This window comes from Carassius auratus, chromosome 20 (genome assembly GCF_003368295.1).
Source record: "Carassius auratus strain Wakin chromosome 20, ASM336829v1, whole genome shotgun sequence".
Taxonomy (NCBI): domain Eukaryota; kingdom Metazoa; phylum Chordata; class Actinopteri; order Cypriniformes; family Cyprinidae; genus Carassius; species Carassius auratus.
Window position 1 is genome coordinate 12322110 of NC_039262.1, and position 19072 is coordinate 12341181.

Genomic DNA, 19072 nt, shown 5'->3' on the forward strand with positions numbered 1-19072 from the left:
AGAGAGAGATTATCAAATATGATATATCTATATGATATTTGATATTGTATATGATACGTTTGGCCTATTTACACTTAGCTTTCATAGACATATGATAGGAAATGAGAGTACAAAATAACACCTCTTAATACATTTTAGGTATATAAAGCAACTTTCTGTCTTGAAGAACATATTAATTTATTTTTATTCATTAATTAATTTTATTCATTTACTTACATTCTTTATTCTCTTACTTACAATTCTGTAAACGATTTGTCCAGTAGAGTCATGGAGTATTTATATATTAATTTATTTAATTTCATTAGTTCAAACCACTTGTTTTCCGTTTGTTTGTTTGATTGACTGACTGCAAAATGACAATAAGGTATAAAGAGTATGGCAAATTTCTTCAGAAATTTAATATAGGACACACAAAGGCAAAGTCAATTTTTATTTCTTTATAAAACGAGAGACAAATGTATAATATCGGAATATAAATTATACAACATGTGTATATAAGGTCATGTAGATGTATTAGAAGTAAACAGAACATTTTAGTATGTGTGAACTTTAAACATTTCTATGAAAGAGAATTTACTTTTTAACACCTGCATGTTCATCTGTAAACATCTATAGAAATAAACATTTGGATTTGTGGTATAGTGCTCAGGGTTTACTTTTCTAATCTTTGACTGGACCTCTGTTATTCCCATCATCCACATTGGAAATGTCTGAGGTCACCAGCTGGGAATCATGCCCCCATTAGACAGGCTGAAAAAGAGAAACCATCATGTCCCTGTAGGAGGCCTATAAATAGAATTAGCTTCCAAAAGGAACAGGGAAAAGTTGCAAGCACATGCTTGCATGTGTGTGAACCGGTGCAGAGCGTCTGCCTTAGCGTGAGTGTTTATTTGCGTACATGACCAGGGGTGTGCCTCCATCAGAAATATAAAGGAACTGAGGAGTGAAATAAGGATTAAAGGCTAAGAGAAAATTGAACTATCTCGGATACTGATACTGAGCTCTATTTCTTCATCGCTTCTTTGGCATCTGTCATCAAATAGCAACATGGCAGAAGAACAAAAGTTGTCAGAAACATCTGTCCAGCTGACTGAGGCCGCTCCACAGACTGTGGGCAGTGGTTTTACCGCCCCAGGAAACATTTATTCAGCCATTTTAAGCCGCAACGACGCTGTTAAAGATGCTAGGCGTCTCAAGGACTTTCAGGAGCTCAGAGACAAATATGTACTTAAGAAAGTGCTGTTTGAAGACCCGCTGTTCCCTGCCCAAGATTCCTCTCTCTTTTACAGTGAAAAGTTCCCTCTAAAGCTTGAATGGAAGCGCCCGTCGGTGAGTGACCTACCATAAGGTGGCACTGTGCATGAGACCAGTTACATCTGACCCTCTGTGGAACAGAGATGTTTGGATAAAATGATAATAGAATTGATGCAGTTCTGCATGGGGATATTTTCTTCTTGGCTAATTCAAAATGTATCTGAACTGAATTGAATTTGAATAAATGAAATATTTTTAATCAAACTGAACTTGTATTTTTTAAATGCTATTTACATTTTTTCCATTTTGTTGGAATATAATTTTATTTCCTTAAATGACCATCTACATACATTTCCTCCTTACATGCATAAAAATGTATGAGTTATAATGGTTTTATATACCATTACAACATCAGTTACTTTTGTGTTCAGTTGCTATCTGAATAGACAGCATGAGATGAGTTATGTCTGCAGGAATGCCATCAGAATGTGGCCGGGTTTCTGTAGTGTGTGTGTTTGGGACATGGCTGCGGTTTAGCACGCTCTGGAGTCTCGGGCAGCTGACTTGCCAAATCACGCATGCTATGTTGTGCTAGTGTTTCATAAAGCAAAACTCTATATGATTGATAATGTACTTGTGTCAATAGGTTTGATATATGGCTGTATTTTCTATCATCACTATTAAATAATGTAAATGAAGATGTTGAAGTAGCATCTTGTTTTTAAAGTATAGAAATGTGTCATGCATTCGCATTAGTGTTCTAAGTGGATATTCATGTGGCGAATTTTGTCAGTCCATCTCATGTGACTTATTAAAAGTTGACCTATTTGTTTCGACTGATGTTTGGCAGACATTCCCTAGCTTCACTTCATAATACTGCTTCAGAGAATCAGGTTACTGGACACGGCTTGCAAGCCATTTGCTTGGTCGTTAAATCAATTTTTGGATTGGTTTTGGATTTCACACACTTTCATTTGCATATACTGACACTTTAAAAATAATGAGAAGGATTTACATACTGTACATTATCATCCCTTGACCTCTTTTGAGATGCAGCTCATAAAAAGTTCCGGTCAGCAAACTGTATGACCCATGGACAGCTGCTGAATTTCTGTGGTGGTGATCTTCACAGATGTTCACAGATATAGTCATATTCTTTTTCTGAAGCTAGTAGAAGTTTAAAAATACAGTTACTATCTCAAATATTTTTATAACCATTATAAATATATGTTTCTCTTTCCTAAACAGGATATCTGTAGCAATCCACAGTTCATTCTTGGGGGAGCCAACAGGACAGATATCTGCCAAGGAGACCTGGGTATGAAAGTGCAAATGCATGACATTCTAAATACAAAAAAATACATAATGTTTCTGGGGATGCACCAATATTAAAATTTAAGATTGTAACGATAAGCAAATAATTATTTTCCTGTCATTGTCTTATGAATAGCCAATATTCAAATTCTATTTGGTCTAAAAATAAAATACCATTAAAATTCTGTTTTGAATTGAAAAATCACCCATTTTAAATGCTAAGTGAATTTAGGGACAGTGTGAAAATTAGATATCCATTTAAAAAATGCAAGATTATTAGTAGTAAAGGTAATCTAACTACATAGCACCTGCTTGTGACCTGTATACAGGGATTTCCTTTCCTCTCAGCGTATCCAAATACTCTGTTGGAAAATAGATCCATTGCGTGGCACAGAAGGCTTGCAGAAATGAATAAAGTGTCTGCTGGGGTATCTGTGTTGCGTGCTGTGTTCCACAGTGGCATCCAGTAAATGCAAGAGGCACACAGAGCAAAGACCTTCATTTCTGCACCTGTAGAGTATACAGCTTTGTATAGCCAAATGATTATCAGTTCTTTTTTTTCAAGCTTAAACCTTTTGATTTGATTTTCACGAGCAATACTACATTATTTATTTAGTATCCCTTTTTTATTATTATTATTATGTTTACTTTGGTAAAGGTGAGTCCACTATTTTAAATAACGAAAGTAAATGAGTACTGTATGAGTACAATTTATGCATAATGTGTTCAATTTAAGACTGATATCTTGATATCTAATTGTGTTATACTGAACTCTATCCAAAACTATGGCATTTTTTCCAAATGGCGTTACAAGTATTATCCATGTAGTTTCATTATTTGTATTGAATTTCAGAATATTTGAGATAATATTTCTGTTTCTGTTTATTGCTAATATTGTATTTCTGTTTTTATTTGTATTTGTATGACCATTCAAATTAACTTATGACTTAAAATGTTTATTAAAAGGTGGTGTAAATGCCTAAAAAAGTGGGTTGTAGCAAATATATACATATTTAGCTTAAATTTCTGTTGAAAATAAAATGTCACATTTAATCAAATAAATATGTGTTGTAATGCTATGTAATAAAACCCTGTTTTCGGTGATATATTAACATGCAGGAGACTGCTGGCTGCTGGCTGCCATTGCTTGCCTGACCCTTAATGATGTAGTTCTGAAGAGGGTGGTTCCTCATGACCAGAGCTTCATTGAAAACTATGCTGGCATTTTCCATTTCCAGGTATGGGCATCAAAACTGGACCATCCTTTACTGTCTGAAGAATAAAGCACAAGCTTAACTCACTCTTTGTCTATTCTGCTAGTTCTGGCGCTATGGGGAGTGGGTGGATGTGGTTGTGGATGATCGACTTCCTACATACAGAAACCAGTTAGTGTTCACCAGGTCTGGACAGAAGAATGAATTTTGGAGTGCTCTTCTGGAGAAGGCATATGCAAAGTAATTTTTTTTTTAAAATGTAACTGTATAATACTTTGTCATTGTAGGCCTGTTTATTATTTTCTAGATATCCTTAAGGTGTGTCAAAAATCAGTTGCTAAATGTTATGGTTTACCTTCTGGATCCTAGACTACACGGCTCTTATGAGGCTTTAAAGGGAGGAAACTCACTGGAAGCCATGGAGGACTTCACTGGAGGATTAACTGAGTTCTATGAGATTACAGAAGCCCCGAAGGAGCTGTACAACATCATGAGAAAGGCTCTGAAGAGAGGGTCCCTCATGAGCGCTGCCATTGATGTACGTATTCTAAATGAACGGGATGCTGTTCTGGTTAAAAACCAGCTGAATCTGATAAATATATCTGATACTTCTCTGTGTGTGCTGTATCTAAAATATACTAACTACTGAGCTTACTGTTACACACTCCACTTGTCTATGTTTGTACATGTCATTTTGTGCATTAGCACTAGGATTTTTTTAGTCAGTCTTTCGGCATGTTACGTCAATATGTGTTTTGAGTGCGTTATTCATTCAAATTGTAAATGAATTAGTTTGCAAAAGTAATTTGTTTGTGTTCATTAGAAATCTATATAGCTAGTATGAATGTGTGAAGTGTAAATTCAGACATTTTACATTTGTTGTGTTGTCTTTGTCATGTGACCAGCGTCAGATGGCTTATTGGATAGTAAAGTGTCCATCAGTGTCCCATTGTTTTTCACCTACTGTTTTATGAATAATATAAATTCAGTCATAATGCTTGTCGCACATACTGTGTTTCATCTACTGTCTATTAGGGAAGTATGAGATTTTGAATGCAGCCACTTGTCTATAATAGTGAATCAGTCATTCAACAAATTCATTCAAATACAATGATTCTTTCAGGAACGAAACCCTACTAAGTTTTTTTTTTTTTTTTTTTATCAGAAATGTGAAATGGATGTTTGTTTGCTGTAAGTTTTGAACTATTTTCACTGGAGAAACAAAAATAAACAGTGAAGTAAAAAAAATATATAAAATGACTTAACTGTTATATAATCACAATCCATATTTTGATTAGTTGTATAATTTACTGATATCAAATATATAATGAAGCATTTTAATAAAAACTGTTGCATTATTGGGACATTAATGTGACATGCCATTACATTTGGCTTCTTCTGCACAGGTTTTGGTTCCAACTGCTCAAAGGACTAAAACAGCATCTGGACTTGTGACAGGCCATGCATATTCAATCACTGGCGTCGAGCAGGTGGGCTTGTCATGTAATCAAGCATTAGTATCAAACCTCTAAATACAGAGCATTGTATGAGAATGCATGCAATACGTATTATTTTAGTATCATTGAGATACTGTTATTTGGACATTTAGCAGATGCTTTTATCCAAAGCAACTTACAAATACAACAAAATCAACAAAAGAGCAATGATATCCAAGTGCTATAACAACTCTTAGTAGGCTTAATATTACGTAAGTTTTATAAATATTGTAATATTTTTTTTTCTATTTTATTTATTATTATTATTATTATCATTTTAGAAATATTGCCTAGAAAAATACATTGAAAGTATCTTTATTTTTTTTATTTTATTTCAAGTAACGAAATGTTTTTCATGGTTTAAGTTTTAACCCTGGTCCTATAGCATCAGCTGCATCTTTCAATGCAATATCAAAAACCTTGTCCACAGGGTAAACGCAAGGATGGAAAAGACCTAATGATCCGTCTGGTTCGTGTGCGAGACCCCTGGGGAGTTGCCCCGCCTCCTGCCTGTAAGTCTAATGACTGGGTTGCACTAGCCACATCTGAGCAAGACAAGGAGAGACTCAGACCTACAGAACAAGGGGAGTTCTGGTTAGTTCACAGTTTTATGAGTCCCATCAGGCTTCCAGAATGTCTCGAACAGTCTATTGCACTTTATTTAATGCTCATAAATGGAAGCCGATACCGCTTATAATTTGACTCACCTTTTCTTCAAACAAGGATGTGCTTTGAGGAATTTAAGAAGAACTTCACCAAACTGGAGATCTGTAATCTCACCCCAGACACTCTTGAGGATGACCAGATGCTCAAGTGGAATGTGACCATACATGAGGGCCGATGGGTGAAAGGTTGCTCTGCTGGTGGCTGCAGAAACTTTCCAGGTATTATCTTAGAAAAGTAGACTTGTTTGACCTCATGAGATGTTTTTATGGTTTCAAGTTGTTTTATTTATTTATTTGAAAAAAAAAAACAGTAATCCCTTTCTGTCCATTTTGTCACAGATACATACTGGACAAACCCTCAATTCCGCCTGGTTCTTTTGGAGGCGGACACTAAAGAGAAGACCTGCACGGTGGTGGTGGCATTAATGCAGAAGGGCAGAAGAAAAGAGCGCAGCTTAGGTGCCACCCTATACAACATTGGGTTCGCCATCTATGAGGTGCGATCAATTAAACACACCCTCAGTACATTTCAACATACACTACATACGTAATCACCACTTTTTACTGGCAACTATGGTTCCATAAAGAACCTTTGACATCCATAGAACCTTTCAAATGTGCAAATCATTCTTTGGAAAAAAGGTCCTTCAGAAACTGTTCACTGGAAGGTTGTTCTATATGGCATTAATGTGAAAGCCCCTTTTTGGAACCTTAATTTTTAGTCTAAATATGCAAGGCTAAAGCTAAAGTTAAAGTACAGTTTTTCAGTTAATTACCATGGTAGCTGATTTATTTCAACGCTGTTTTATCCACTGTCTTTCCCAGGTTCCTAAAGAGGTATGACTTCATCTTGAAGAGACCGCAATGATGACATCATATGTCAGTGTGACTGCATTTAAACAGACACATCTTTATTGTTTGCCAGGGCTTTATTAATTTTAAGTCCTTAAATCCGTTAATTACTGCATGATGTATTTGGTCATAGAAAGCCTGTAAATATCAGGGAATTTTACAGTTGTAATTTTAGGTCTAGAATACTATTTCTAAGTAGAATAAATATTTTTTCTCAGCTATATATATATATATATTTAAAATAGGCTGGACTACAAATGGTAAGGGACAACTAGATCATTAATAAAAAATAAAAATAAAAAGAGGCACATTTCTTTGCCTTGAAATGTTCTATCTGCTATCCTGATTTTAGATGAAGGGCAACCAACAACAGCTGCAAAAGGATTTCTTCCTGTATAATGCTTCCACAGCTCGCTGCAAGTCTTACGTCAACATGCGTGAGGTGACGGAGCGCTTCTGCCTGAAACCGGGCGAGTATGTCATCATTCCATCCACCTTCGATCCCCACAAGGAAAGCGAGTTTCTGCTCAGAGTCTTCTCTGAGAGCAGGAGCAGCTCAGAGTGAGTCTTTACATTGATTGTGCAAATCAAATCAGACATTATAATAATATTAACCAGTATTAATTACCAGTAAATTATTAGTTTTGTTATATAAATAAATATAATAACATATTTGTATTATTGTGTGTGTGTGTGTGTGTGTGTGTGTGTGTGTGTATATATATATATATAAATCCTTCATATACAAATGTACATATGTACCTGTTTTCTAAAGATTTTTAAGTGAGAAGTTGTTTCAAATTTAAGCTCTAGTTACAGTCAGATATGTTTTTAAAAGAACCTCTTGACCTGCTGACAGCTGCATGTTTTCTCTCAGGGTTATAGATGGAGAGATTGAGGTGGAGCCTGTGGTGAGTCCCCACCTGTCTCTGTCCGTCTGTCTGTCATGTTCTGTGGCACTTACATCCTGTCTCTATGCTTGTCTATTATGAAGTGGTTTGGTCTCTTGAATGTAGTAGATCATTAATTAAGTGCCATCAAAAACAAAAGTACAGGTTTTTCTTCTTCTACATAATCACAAAAGAGAATAAAAAATATGTTTTTATATCTAATGCTTCACTTTCTTATACCAACAGACGGATGTCAAGAAGAAAATCAAGGTAAATATGGACATGAGAATAAGATGTTCCATCAATTCTTTTCTTTGCTGTTTGAGATTCTATGTTAGTCCATGGCAGATGATAGAAAGGATAAAAAAGATGGAAAAGGAGGTGAAAAATCATTTGGGATGTGATGTTCTGTTAATTGGCTGCACTGTTCATACATGCAGCTCTGTTTTCATCTTCAGTTCTGCTTCAGTAATGACAAACAGCATGCGCACAGCATGATCTGGTACAGTATGTCAAAACTATAATTCATAATTACACTCAAAATCTTAATAATAACCAACAATGCCTTGTTGTGATGAAATTTTTATATCAGCCATTAAAAAGGAAAAATGTAAAAGCTCTGATTTAAAGACCACTTATAAGCAAAGATTGAGTGGATTTGCTGTATAAACTCTATAAACAAAATAAATATAAACACTGAACTATTTAAAGGCACATGCACACATTACACAAGCACTGGGATTTACATTTACATTTATGCATTTAGCAGACGCTTTTATCCAAAGCGACTTACAGTGCAATCAGGCTATAAATTATTTTTACCTAACATGATTTCGTTGTTGTACATTCAGTTTTTCTTATTTCTCATGTTTAGCCATTTGAGGAGGAGGAGACTGAAGAGGAAAAGCAGTTCAGAGCCATCTTTCAGCAGATAGCTGGAGATGTGAGTACAGTTATGGAAATGCACTTTTGAATGCCATAATCACTTCATTCTATCATTGTGACTGTTTCTTCTTGCAGGACATGCAGATTAATGCCAATGAACTCAGAACTGTCCTTAACAGAGTGGTAACCAAACGTGAGTAAATATTATTGTCTGCCACTGATTTTCTTCTGTGTGTCTCTGTCTGCAGGGTTTTGATAATCTATGCCCTTCCTTCCCTCAGATAAAGAGTTGAAAACAGAGGGTTTCTGTCTGGAGAGCTGCAGAAGTATGATTGCACTTATGGATGTATCCTTCATACTTCACTGTGCATTATGGGCAAATAATGTATGAAGTGAAGTGTGGCCAAATATGGTGAACCATACCTCTACATTTAACCCATCAAGTGCACACACACACACACACACACCTTGAGCAATTGGCAGCCATAAAAACAGAAACCTGATGGGTTTATACTTTTGAAATCGATTTTGAAACTAGAACAGTCACTGAACAACTGCACCTTAACACTTCAAAAACTAAGAAACAAAAGCCACTACATGAAATAATACACTATTTGAAGGAACAGCCATTCATAATGGTGTCCAGAACTATAGTGGAAATTATTGAGTGCATTAATTTAATCCTATGGGACACCACCATATAATAATAATAATAATTAGATATTGCAAATGTGTTGGACATTTTATTGGTCCAGATATTGTAAAGCGTTTGCAACTGTTATTACTTACCACAATAATCATTTACAATAATCACCATCAAATCATTGGGTGCCCTCTTCCAACTTTAGAGGAACTTCAGAGTTCCTGCTGTCCTGAGAGGGCTCACAGTATCATAAAGGACTCTTCATGACACCCTGGTCATTCTTTTTTCAATCCATTATCATCAGGCAGATGGTAGAGAGCCGTTTAAACAAGGACAAATCGATTCAGAACAGTTTTTAAAAAACCTTCTTAAAAGCCTTAAATGCCTCAGAACTAATGTGAATAAATTAGTATTTGCATAGTGTTTTTACTTTTTTATGGCTTTTGTGCAATTTTTTTGAATGTAGGTTGGTGCATGCACTTTTTTGTAATGAGAGACAAAAAAATAATATTAATTTGGACTGTCCGACAAATGACAATATAGGATTTCTTAATAATATTGCTCTGTAAACACTTGCATAAGTGTGTCCCATTGGGTAATGAAAACGTTTACACACACTTGTGATCTTCATGTCCACTTGAACCATAAGGGGATCCATCAAGTAAGCAGACAAGTGGTCAAGTGCAAAGATTTCAAGCATGGGTATTTGGACAGGCCCTATGCATCCCTCTCCCATCTTGATTTCTGTAGATTGAAATTTCTTCCCGCAAGCACGTGAACAGTGCCCCTTGTGGCCTGGATGATAGTTTTGTTATTTCAAGTTCCAAATTTGCCACATGCATGATGACACAAAGCTATACAAAGGTTCAAAAATGTAACTTAACCCCCACACCTTAGACCGATGGGACAGGCCACCTAAACCTGCAAGAGTTTAAACACTTATGGAACAAGATTAAAACGTGGAAGGTATGCCATTGTCTTTGCCTTTATAAAAGCAGGTCCAGTCATGTTCTCTTGTAATGCACTGTATTAGTTCAAGCCATAGACATAGTTTCTCTGTACATTTGTTTCAGCTGGTGTTCACACGTTATGACACAGACAAATCCAGTACGATCAGTAGTTTTGAGATGAGGAATGCTCTTACTGAAACAGGTGAGGCAGTCCAATGTCTTTATTGAACTTCTAATTTGATGATATACACATTTTTATTTGGCTGATCCCGGAGTTATTTCTCTGCACCTCAGGTTTTCAACTCAACAATCAGCTGTATGACATCATTTGTATGCGATACGCCAATGAACACATGGAGTTGGATTTTGACAGCTACATTAGCTGCTTAGTGCGACTCGAGGGAATGTTCAGTAAGTGTGATAGTCTTTTCTGTTCAGACACATTTTTGAAATGAGACTTTGTAGTGATAGGATTGTTGTAGTGAAAGACATTCTTCTACAGGGGCATTCAGAGCCTTTGACAGGGACGGAGATGGCATTATCAAACTCAGTGTTTTTGAGGTGAGCAGCAACATTTTTTTTCTTCATTTGTTTATTGAATATTAACAGAAAAAATGTTTTTACAAGCAGCATGATTTTTAACCATTATTTGTACTGATCACTGCTATTCACACTCCAAAGAAAAAATAAGTTTCTGTTTTCTACACTATATACACAGTGGCTTCAACTGACCATGTATGCCTGAAGACACAGATGCCTGCTGGAAGCCTGGTGGAAAGCGAGTGGTCTTTTCCCATTTTCAACTTCCATTAAGTGGAGAAAGGTCTGGATTCAAATCAATTGTACTGTACACCACTGCAGCTTCTTTCTTCAGCAAATGCTGGTCTAGAACAAACTGGATTGACTATGAGCTACTGAACGGACCGTGACGGCTCATTTATGTCTTGTAAAAAGCACTTATTTGGTTTACTATACCTTTAAGGTGACAGAATGTTGTCAAATTAAATGTCATGCCTAAAACGACATCCTTAGAAAATGTGTGCTACTGTGCAATCGTAAATAATTCAACTGAATAAAGATTACAACATTTGGCTGTTCTATTCCAGTTGTTACCATAGCCATGATTTGCAAAACATAAACAAACAGCACATAATAGTACAAAAGATGTGTGTCATGGCTGCAAACAGAAGATTAACCGTATGAACAAAACTTCTTGTGCTGGAGTGCTGTTCTGAAAATATTTTAACTGACCTGAATCTTCAGATGGATGGAAGCTTTGTTGGACTCAAAACCTTTTTTTTTTTTTTTTTTTTACATGTCAAGATCGAAATTACATTTTATGCCAGAATCAAAGCAAAAAAATTATAATTAATGCATAATCCAATGTGATTTGCCATAAACCACTATAAAAATAGAATTGAAGTCTGTTCTAATAGTGCAGTTATGGGCCTTGCAATGAGGTACTTGCTCACAGAGCTCAATTTAGTGCACTAGAGGTATGTTGAGCATCAGATACTTCTGGGAGCAGATCCTGTGTTCCAGCTGCTCTGTGAGGCTCATTGGGTTACTGAAGACCAATCCTTTCATCAGAGGTTCACACGGCAGTCAAGATTCATTTAGAACCTCCTGCTGGTCACTAGGATCTGAAAAAAACATTTCAAGCACAAACAATGATAATGCATTATTAAAAACATGCATAATTACATATATAATATTGCATATTAATCTCAGACATATATTTATTCAGAGTTGAATCGAATGTTAAAACAGCTCTTACTTTTCATATCCTGCAGAATCTTTATGCGCTTTGCCCTGAGCGAGGCCATTTCTGAGGTTACCTGACAGACAAAGGAGTTAATCTTGTTTGAAAATAATTATTAATTACATATTAATGTATTATTTGTACAGTTTCAGTATAATTGATATTCTATTGCATTAGTGTGTGTGTGTATTATATATATATATATATATATATATATATATATATATATATATATATAAGGGGAAAAATATCTTTGATTTAATATGAGCAAAGCTGCTCATGAAGTACGTAAAGAGCTTGTCATGCATATTAATAGAACAGCCATGTACCTCTTGTTTAACAGCTAGTAGACGCTGGACTTCGGTGAATGCGTTCTGCAGGGTGGAGTACGCCTGGAACAGCTGCTCACCTACATTCTCCAAAGAGCTGTTTAACTCCTCTTCTTTCATAGACAGCGATATCAACTTATTCACTTTTCCTGAGAATCAAAAACACACAGATGAACATTAGAACATGTACTAGTGTGTTTCTGGAAGAGACAGTGCTGGACTGTCAGTTACAGCTGGTTAAACAAATATTAAATAATTGTCATTACGGATGTGTGTTATATGAAACAAGGACATTTTAACATATTTGACCTATTCTCCCAATAAAATGTAAAAAAGCTAAACTAAATTTGCATAAAAAAATCTAATTGATAAAATGAGAATTTAAATAAAAAATAAATCCATTCTAAAAAATTTAAACAAGACACGTTAAAGTTATAATAAAATTGAATACTCACTTTTTCTGGATATTTTGTTGTTTATCTCAGGATTCAGATCTGAATTTGAATCATCCTGTAAAATGAATAAAAACTCTATGATACAATTCTATGAATTCCAGGTACTTCTATTAGACACAGCATCACCCTAAAACTCTTTTACTTGTTTTTTCCTCTTGGTTTTCTGGACATTGCAGGATGTGTCTTCAAAGCTGCTGTGATGCTCCAGTGATGTTTCTCCCTGTTCTGTCTCACACTCATTTGATCTCTTTTTCTGAATATGCGCAGTATGAGGCCGAACGTTTTCAATGATCTCCAACTCATTTTCTGAAGCCTGGCTTTTGAACATCTCAGCCGGGACAGATACAGGCAGAAAAGAATCTGTGTATGGTTCTTTTCCACTCATGCATTCTCTTGAAAGAAAAAAAAAGAAATCATAGTTTAAATGTTCGAGACAACAGATCCTCATCTAAGGTTAGGAAGACTTTTAAGACGGAAACATGCTCTTGGATCCAATTTTATGGCTAACTCTCAACAGACTATAAAAGAATTGAAGCAAATTAAACTCATAATTTATTCACCTGGTCATGCCCTGTTCACTCTGTGATCCTGCTCCATTTACTTTCAACATAGACTTTTTGGAACTAGCGTGTTGTGGAGGATTAAGAACCACAGCTTCATTCCCAGCTGCTTCCTCCTGTGTTAAACAAACTCCCCTTGCTGCTGTCAAGTTGGGTATGTTGGCCTCCATCCTGCTTTGGACCAGTTCAGGGGCACATGTCGGATCAGCAGCAACACCACACTCAGTTCCTGGAGTCACATGGTTCACACAAACATCTGTACTTTTTCCATCACAGTTGGGATGAGTGCCATGAGCAGACATTTCTTGAGGAATATTTTCTGATGGTCTCTCAAGACTCTTCACAAGCGGCCCATCTGATCTGTCCATATCAAGTATGCTCTCTTGTCTCTGTGTAGGCAGGTTTTGGTTATGCTGGATAGCTGCTGGATGGTCATTTTGATTTTCCCAAAAGAACATGAAATGGCATGATGGGGGGAACTGGCCAGCTTCAAACTCCTGATTCACCATGAAAGGTGTTGTACAATGCTCATTGCCAGCTGTGCTTCTTATCTGAATTAACTTCATGGTCTTCCTTTTTGCTTTCCACTTCCCCATTTTCTCTCTTTTTTTCATAAATCTAATAAGAAAACAACAACAAGTCTTAAAGCACAAAACTAATGCTACTGACCAAACACAAATGCATTTCAATCATCCAACCGTCAGCCATTCAAAAGATGTATAATTAAAAATAATCACATGAATGAGCTGACAATGAGCTTACTTTTCTTGGTCTCTTTGGGCACAAAGGTCTTTAAGCTCATTAAATTCAACACTGTAGTCCAATGTATATTTTCCAAGTTTTCTATTCTTCGTCAAATCAGATAGCTTCCTTTTGTGATGTTCGGTGGAAATATGCTTCTTAAACGCTGCCATGCCTTTCACAGTCATTTCGCAGGCCCAGCACTTATGCTCCTGTTCACTGTAAGAAGAAAAGCATATATTTGACATTGCATTAATAAAGATGGTGTTCAGCTTGTAATCATTTTCTTACTATTGTGCAATTTTTTCATACAAGTTAAAACTAGTTATTAAGCAGAATGTCTAAGCGGCTTACATGGTACTTTTTTAAAACTTCACCAAGGCTGCATTTCTTTGATTAAAAATAATTCTAATATGCTTATTTGCTGCTTAAGAAATATTTCACATTATTATCAATGTTGAAAACAGTTTTTTTTGTGGAAGCTTGTCTTTTCTTTCAGGATTCATTGATGAACAGAAAGTTTAAAAGGACATCATTTAATTTAAAATGGAAATCTTTCGTAAGCTCTTCCCTGTCCAGTCTTTACTGTCCATTATTAAATGATGAGTAAATGATAAAATAATTTTAATTTCTGTGTGAACTTTCTTTTAAAGCAGGGCTTGACATACACTTAAGTTCCATACCTGCCCTTCAGTTGCTCAACTGTCTGATGGTGGATAAAACTGTGCATATGTTTGTCCCAGTCCTGTTACAAAGAAGACAAAGTTAATTATAAAAGAATAGATCTACATTTATAGCCATAATGTGCCTAAACATTAAAGCCAAAAATGACCCTACAACATTACGTTTGGGAAAGCAAACACCAGTGATTTATAGGTCCACCATTACACCATACACATAAGCATTTCTTCCTGATATGATTTTAATTCCCTGAAAAACTATAAAGCTGAAATATTGTAGGCTCCATCCAACAATGGTTCTCTCATAGTGAAGGTAGTCCAGTCCCGTACATTAATGAGTCTACCATTTATACTTCGATTTAGTCTACCAACTCTACTTCTACTATTACTCTACCAAAACACAAAATCACTGACCTGTTCAGGAAAGCGATGATGGCAGATAGAACATCTGTCCAGATCTTTTTTTTTCTTCCTTAAATAGATTAAGAAAAAAATTAATCTTTGGATCTAGTACGCAAACAAATTATTATAGATGAAATAATAAGCAAACAAATTTTTAAATTAGCAAATTTATTCAAATTCAACATTACTTTTCAAAAACATGTATTATTAACAATACAGATAGATATATTTAATGTAGAAGGGGACAAACATACCTGCCTTGCGGTCTTGGGTCAAAAAGGGCTTTTATTTCAGTATCTTTTAGGTCAATATTGTAGTCCGCTTTAAAATGTTCTCTTTTATGTCTTTTATCTTGGAGTTTAAACAGATTTTGTTTGTGCATTTCGGTGGCAATATGCTCCTTGTACTGCTCTAGTCCCATCACAGATACATCACATGCCCAACACTTATGCAGCTGTAGACTGCAACAACAAAAGTGCTTATTTCAGCTTATTGTATATTGCTGAGAAACACATGATAATTAGTTCAGAGTAAATCCATACCTGCCCTTGATCTTCTCAATTGCTTCATGGTGGAAATAAGAATGCATATGCTTATCTATAACCTGTAAAAACAAAAAATATACATGTATTCATCTAATCAAGTAGAAAGAGGCATAAATTAAAGCACATCGTTTTTTTATGCAATGTCTTAATTCCTAAATTCCTCTCCACTGAGTATTTAATATATTTATAAAAACACCAAAAACTGATGACTCATCCTGCACTCACTTTTGTTGTCCAATCAAATATCTACAAAGCCCCGCCTCGTTATAGCATCTGCAACAAACTACCAAATACCAAATAATGGTCCATGGCTATTACATAAAAAAGGGTGCAGGTTATTCCATATATACAGCACAAAAAATAAACAAATAAATAAAAATAAAGGCTAAACCATATTTATTGTGATGTTAATGTATCTGAAGCCACATTACTAAAGTGGACATTCCCTGTTTAAGGACGCAACAGAGAACAGCAAATAATAAGATCAAAATAAATAAGATTAAAACACTTTTTTTCCAAATAGAAATAGTTAAACAAGCAAACAAACCTTTCGTCCGTACTGTTGACCGCAGATTGAACATCTAACGTTAGTGCCAAAGTTGTCGTTGGTTTTCTTGGTCTTTTTGCTCATAGTTGTGGTTATTTCTGAGAGTAAACGAAAGTAAGAATTTCTCGTACAAAGTCACTGCGGACACAGTGTTTTGATTTACAAAATAAAGTTAGCGATTATATTTATACATTTTATTCGATGCTAAGCATTCAGAGCATTCGCTCTAGCTCTAGCTTGACTCCTCTCACGAAAATTAATCAGGCCACCTACAGATAATTACAAACTGAGAGATTACTGATCAATTTCGTATCAATCCTAAGAGATAACACAAAGGCAGGCCTTTCAAACAGACTGTTTTTATGAGTTTTCAGTGTGTTACGATGCGCGTCCACGTGTTTGCTGATTCAGTCCATGTTGACTGGACTAGTCTGTTGACAGATCACGTAAAAACAGGCTACTACGCGTCCAACATATGCAAATTCTCTGATCAAAATAGGTCCAAATAAGCTACCAAATGCATTTTATTTTTATTTATTTTTACATTTAAAGCTTTACTAAGATTAAAAAAGGTTTTGGAAAATATGTGTAGGGAAAGTGACACTTTATAAACGACATTTCGTTTATTTTCTGCAGACATGGCAACACGTAAGCACACAGAAATCGCGAGAACTGGAGAATGCTTCCCCTATCGTTGTGGCTGCAATTCAAAATAAATATATTTTCAGTTTGTAATTAACAATTATTGTGCAAATCAACTAAAAACATTTATATGTGCAAAATGCAATTTCTTTTCATTATATTCAGGAATTAAAAAATAATAAAACACTTTCTCTGTAGCCCTTACAGTCAAAATTAAATAAGTAGAAATTATTTTTAATTTCTCATTTATTAATTTACTTACCTTCAATTCATTGTTAGCTGTAATCTCCATAGACAGTAAAGGTAATCTCAGATGTGACGCATGCACCGATGGAGGCACTACAGCTAATACAGATAATTCACCGAAGAAGAAGAAGAACACGGAAGCGTCTCAATCTGCACCACTGTATATATATTAGTTTTATTTTTCTCACACGAAATGTGTACTGGTTGTGTGCAGAAACAGTATCCTGACAGGGTGAGTTCATTTTCAGTGCTGACTGCACATTTTTCCGAATCCTTCTGCTATTAACTTGCTTGCTATCTGCTGCTTTAATGCAATTAAAGTGTACAGAGGCAAATGCAGCGCTGGTTGATTTCCAGTCAAACTTGAATAGCACTGCACTCCTGTGTGCTGAATACTTCTAAAGTTTGTTTCTTGGAACCCAAATTAACTTGCTTTTGCCTCTTTCTTAAAAATCACATTTGATAACAGGAAATTGAGTTTGTTTGGGTTGTTAATGTTTTGTGCATAAATAAGTCAATATTTTTTCCTCTCTTACGTGCATAGGGTCATACCTGTCTGGAGAATGGTTCATATCTTATGAACTTCCTCGGCTGTGCTAACTGTCACCAGCGTGACTTTGTGCTGATCAGCGACAGGACCATGGTGAATGAAGATGAGGAGGAGATTGTCACTTACCTGCGTGAGTCACGTGACTTTACTAAATATTGTGTCAAATTTGTCATCAGTATGTCATGAGTAACGCCTGCTTTTCCTCAGATATGTGTAAGAACTGTGATCATGTCATAGCCAGACACGAGTACACCTTCACTGTAGTGGATGACTATCAGGTGAGCCGTGCTGTCAGTTCAATAACTGAATGAGAAAAGTTATGTAAATAATAAAAATTTATGTAAATAGTATGTTTAGTATGGGTATGGGTATTTTTATTTTCATATTTGTTATTCAATTTGCAGGAATACACAATGTTGTGCATGTTGTGTGGAAAAGCAGAGGATTCCATCAGTGTGCTGCCGGACGATCCCAGACAAACAGCGCCTCTGTTCTAGAGTATTTGACCAGACAGAGAGACAAGGAATTTACTTCTTTTTTTAAAGAGTATGGTTATGAATGATGGTGGGAGCCATAACACATGCAACATTTATATATGCTTAGCACTGGAGAACGACATGCTGTCACGTTTAATCCAGAAGATTACACCGCAGAATTCATTGTGCTCTTTGTTTCTACTGCTTCAGGGGGGGCTCTAAGGTTCACAGCACACTGAGCACAGCTCTGACTCATAAAGATACATGCATTTGAGTCATTCAGAAATATTAAACCTAATTAGGAATCGCTTGTGTTTATCTGATGATCATCTTATGTTTGATTCACTCAGTGTATGGAACCCCGTTTCTACCAAACAGAAAAAATAAATAAAAACAATTACAAATTTTTATCTCTCAGTTCAGACTTTTTATTACAATTTTGCGAAAATAAAAGTCAGAACTGTGAGATGTAAACCCTAATTTCAAGAGTTATATGTTATATGTTATAAAAAAGATGGTTATTCTGACTTTTTATGTCACAATTCTGATGTTTTTTCCAAATTGTAAGATAAAAACTTGCAGTTACCTTGTCTATTTCATTCCGTGGCAGAAACAAGCTTCCATAAAAGTGTTATTTTTTATCCCATGTTAAAATGCTGTGTGCATAATGCTCTGTTGCCAATTCTGAGTCTGCAGTAGAAATGTCTGTTTGACTAAGGTTAGGTTTGAGTGGATTATCAGTTTGTTAACCACAGACAGGTTTTTGGTTTCTATGCAGCGCTTAGATATACATAAGTCAAGATTGGATTAGACAGATAAAATATGTTTAAAATGGTACTCATGGAAATAAACCGATTCCTGCTTGTTACTACTGATACTTTCATTTAAAGTAAATATGTCTTACGGTATTTCCAGTGTGAAAACAAATTATTTTGTATGCTTTAAATAAAATATGAAACGATGCAGTTTATGTT

General features: G+C 35.5%; 3 protein-coding genes across 8 annotated transcripts; 2 read left to right on the plus strand and 1 right to left on the minus strand.

Moving 5' to 3' along the window:
* Nucleotides 1-813: 813 nt before the first annotated feature.
* capn3b (calpain 3b) lies at nt 814-11075 on the plus strand. Of its 2 annotated transcripts, XM_026291118.1 has the most exons (21): nt 1048-1329; nt 2503-2572; nt 3688-3806; nt 3889-4022; nt 4152-4320; nt 5189-5272; nt 5709-5872; nt 6002-6162; nt 6283-6440; nt 6769-6780; nt 7148-7356; nt 7673-7706; nt 7932-7955; nt 8560-8628; nt 8706-8763; nt 8852-8916; nt 10111-10179; nt 10287-10365; nt 10458-10574; nt 10666-10724; nt 10882-11075. In XM_026291118.1, exons 1-21 carry the CDS (start codon nt 1048-1050, stop codon nt 10906-10908), a joined length of 2163 nt encoding a protein of 720 aa, XP_026146903.1. In that variant the 3' UTR covers nt 10909-11075. The 2 variants fall into 2 exon arrangements, with proteins under 2 accessions (XP_026146902.1, XP_026146903.1); XM_026291117.1 differs by lacking the exon at nt 10882-11075 and having other exon boundaries at nt 814-1329; nt 10666-10790.
* Nucleotides 10795-17226, minus strand: znf106b (zinc finger protein 106b). 5 transcript variants are annotated; one of them, XM_026291121.1, is made up of 13 exons: nt 17089-17226; nt 16185-16282; nt 15635-15696; nt 15347-15553; nt 15105-15162; nt 14694-14755; nt 14032-14229; nt 13270-13887; nt 12852-13101; nt 12710-12764; nt 12255-12403; nt 11941-12001; nt 10795-11806 (listed from the first exon to the last, which is right to left on the minus strand). In XM_026291121.1, exons 2-13 carry the CDS (start codon nt 16266-16268, stop codon nt 11769-11771), a joined length of 1842 nt encoding a protein of 613 aa, XP_026146906.1. In that variant the 5' UTR covers nt 16269-16282; nt 17089-17226; the 3' UTR covers nt 10795-11768. The 5 variants fall into 5 exon arrangements, with proteins under 5 accessions (XP_026146906.1, XP_026146907.1, XP_026146909.1 ...); XM_026291122.1 differs by lacking the exon at nt 17089-17226 and adding an exon at nt 16376-16991; XM_026291124.1 differs by lacking the exon at nt 17089-17226 and adding an exon at nt 15863-15920 and having other exon boundaries at nt 16185-16991.
* On the plus strand, nt 17162-19060 carry churc1 (churchill domain containing 1). The gene is made up of 4 exons (XM_026291127.1): nt 17162-17304; nt 17617-17752; nt 17830-17900; nt 18027-19060. Exons 1-4 carry the CDS (start codon nt 17266-17268, stop codon nt 18117-18119), a joined length of 339 nt encoding a protein of 112 aa, XP_026146912.1. The 5' UTR covers nt 17162-17265; the 3' UTR covers nt 18120-19060.
* The last annotated feature ends 12 nt before the right edge of the window (nt 19061-19072 follow it).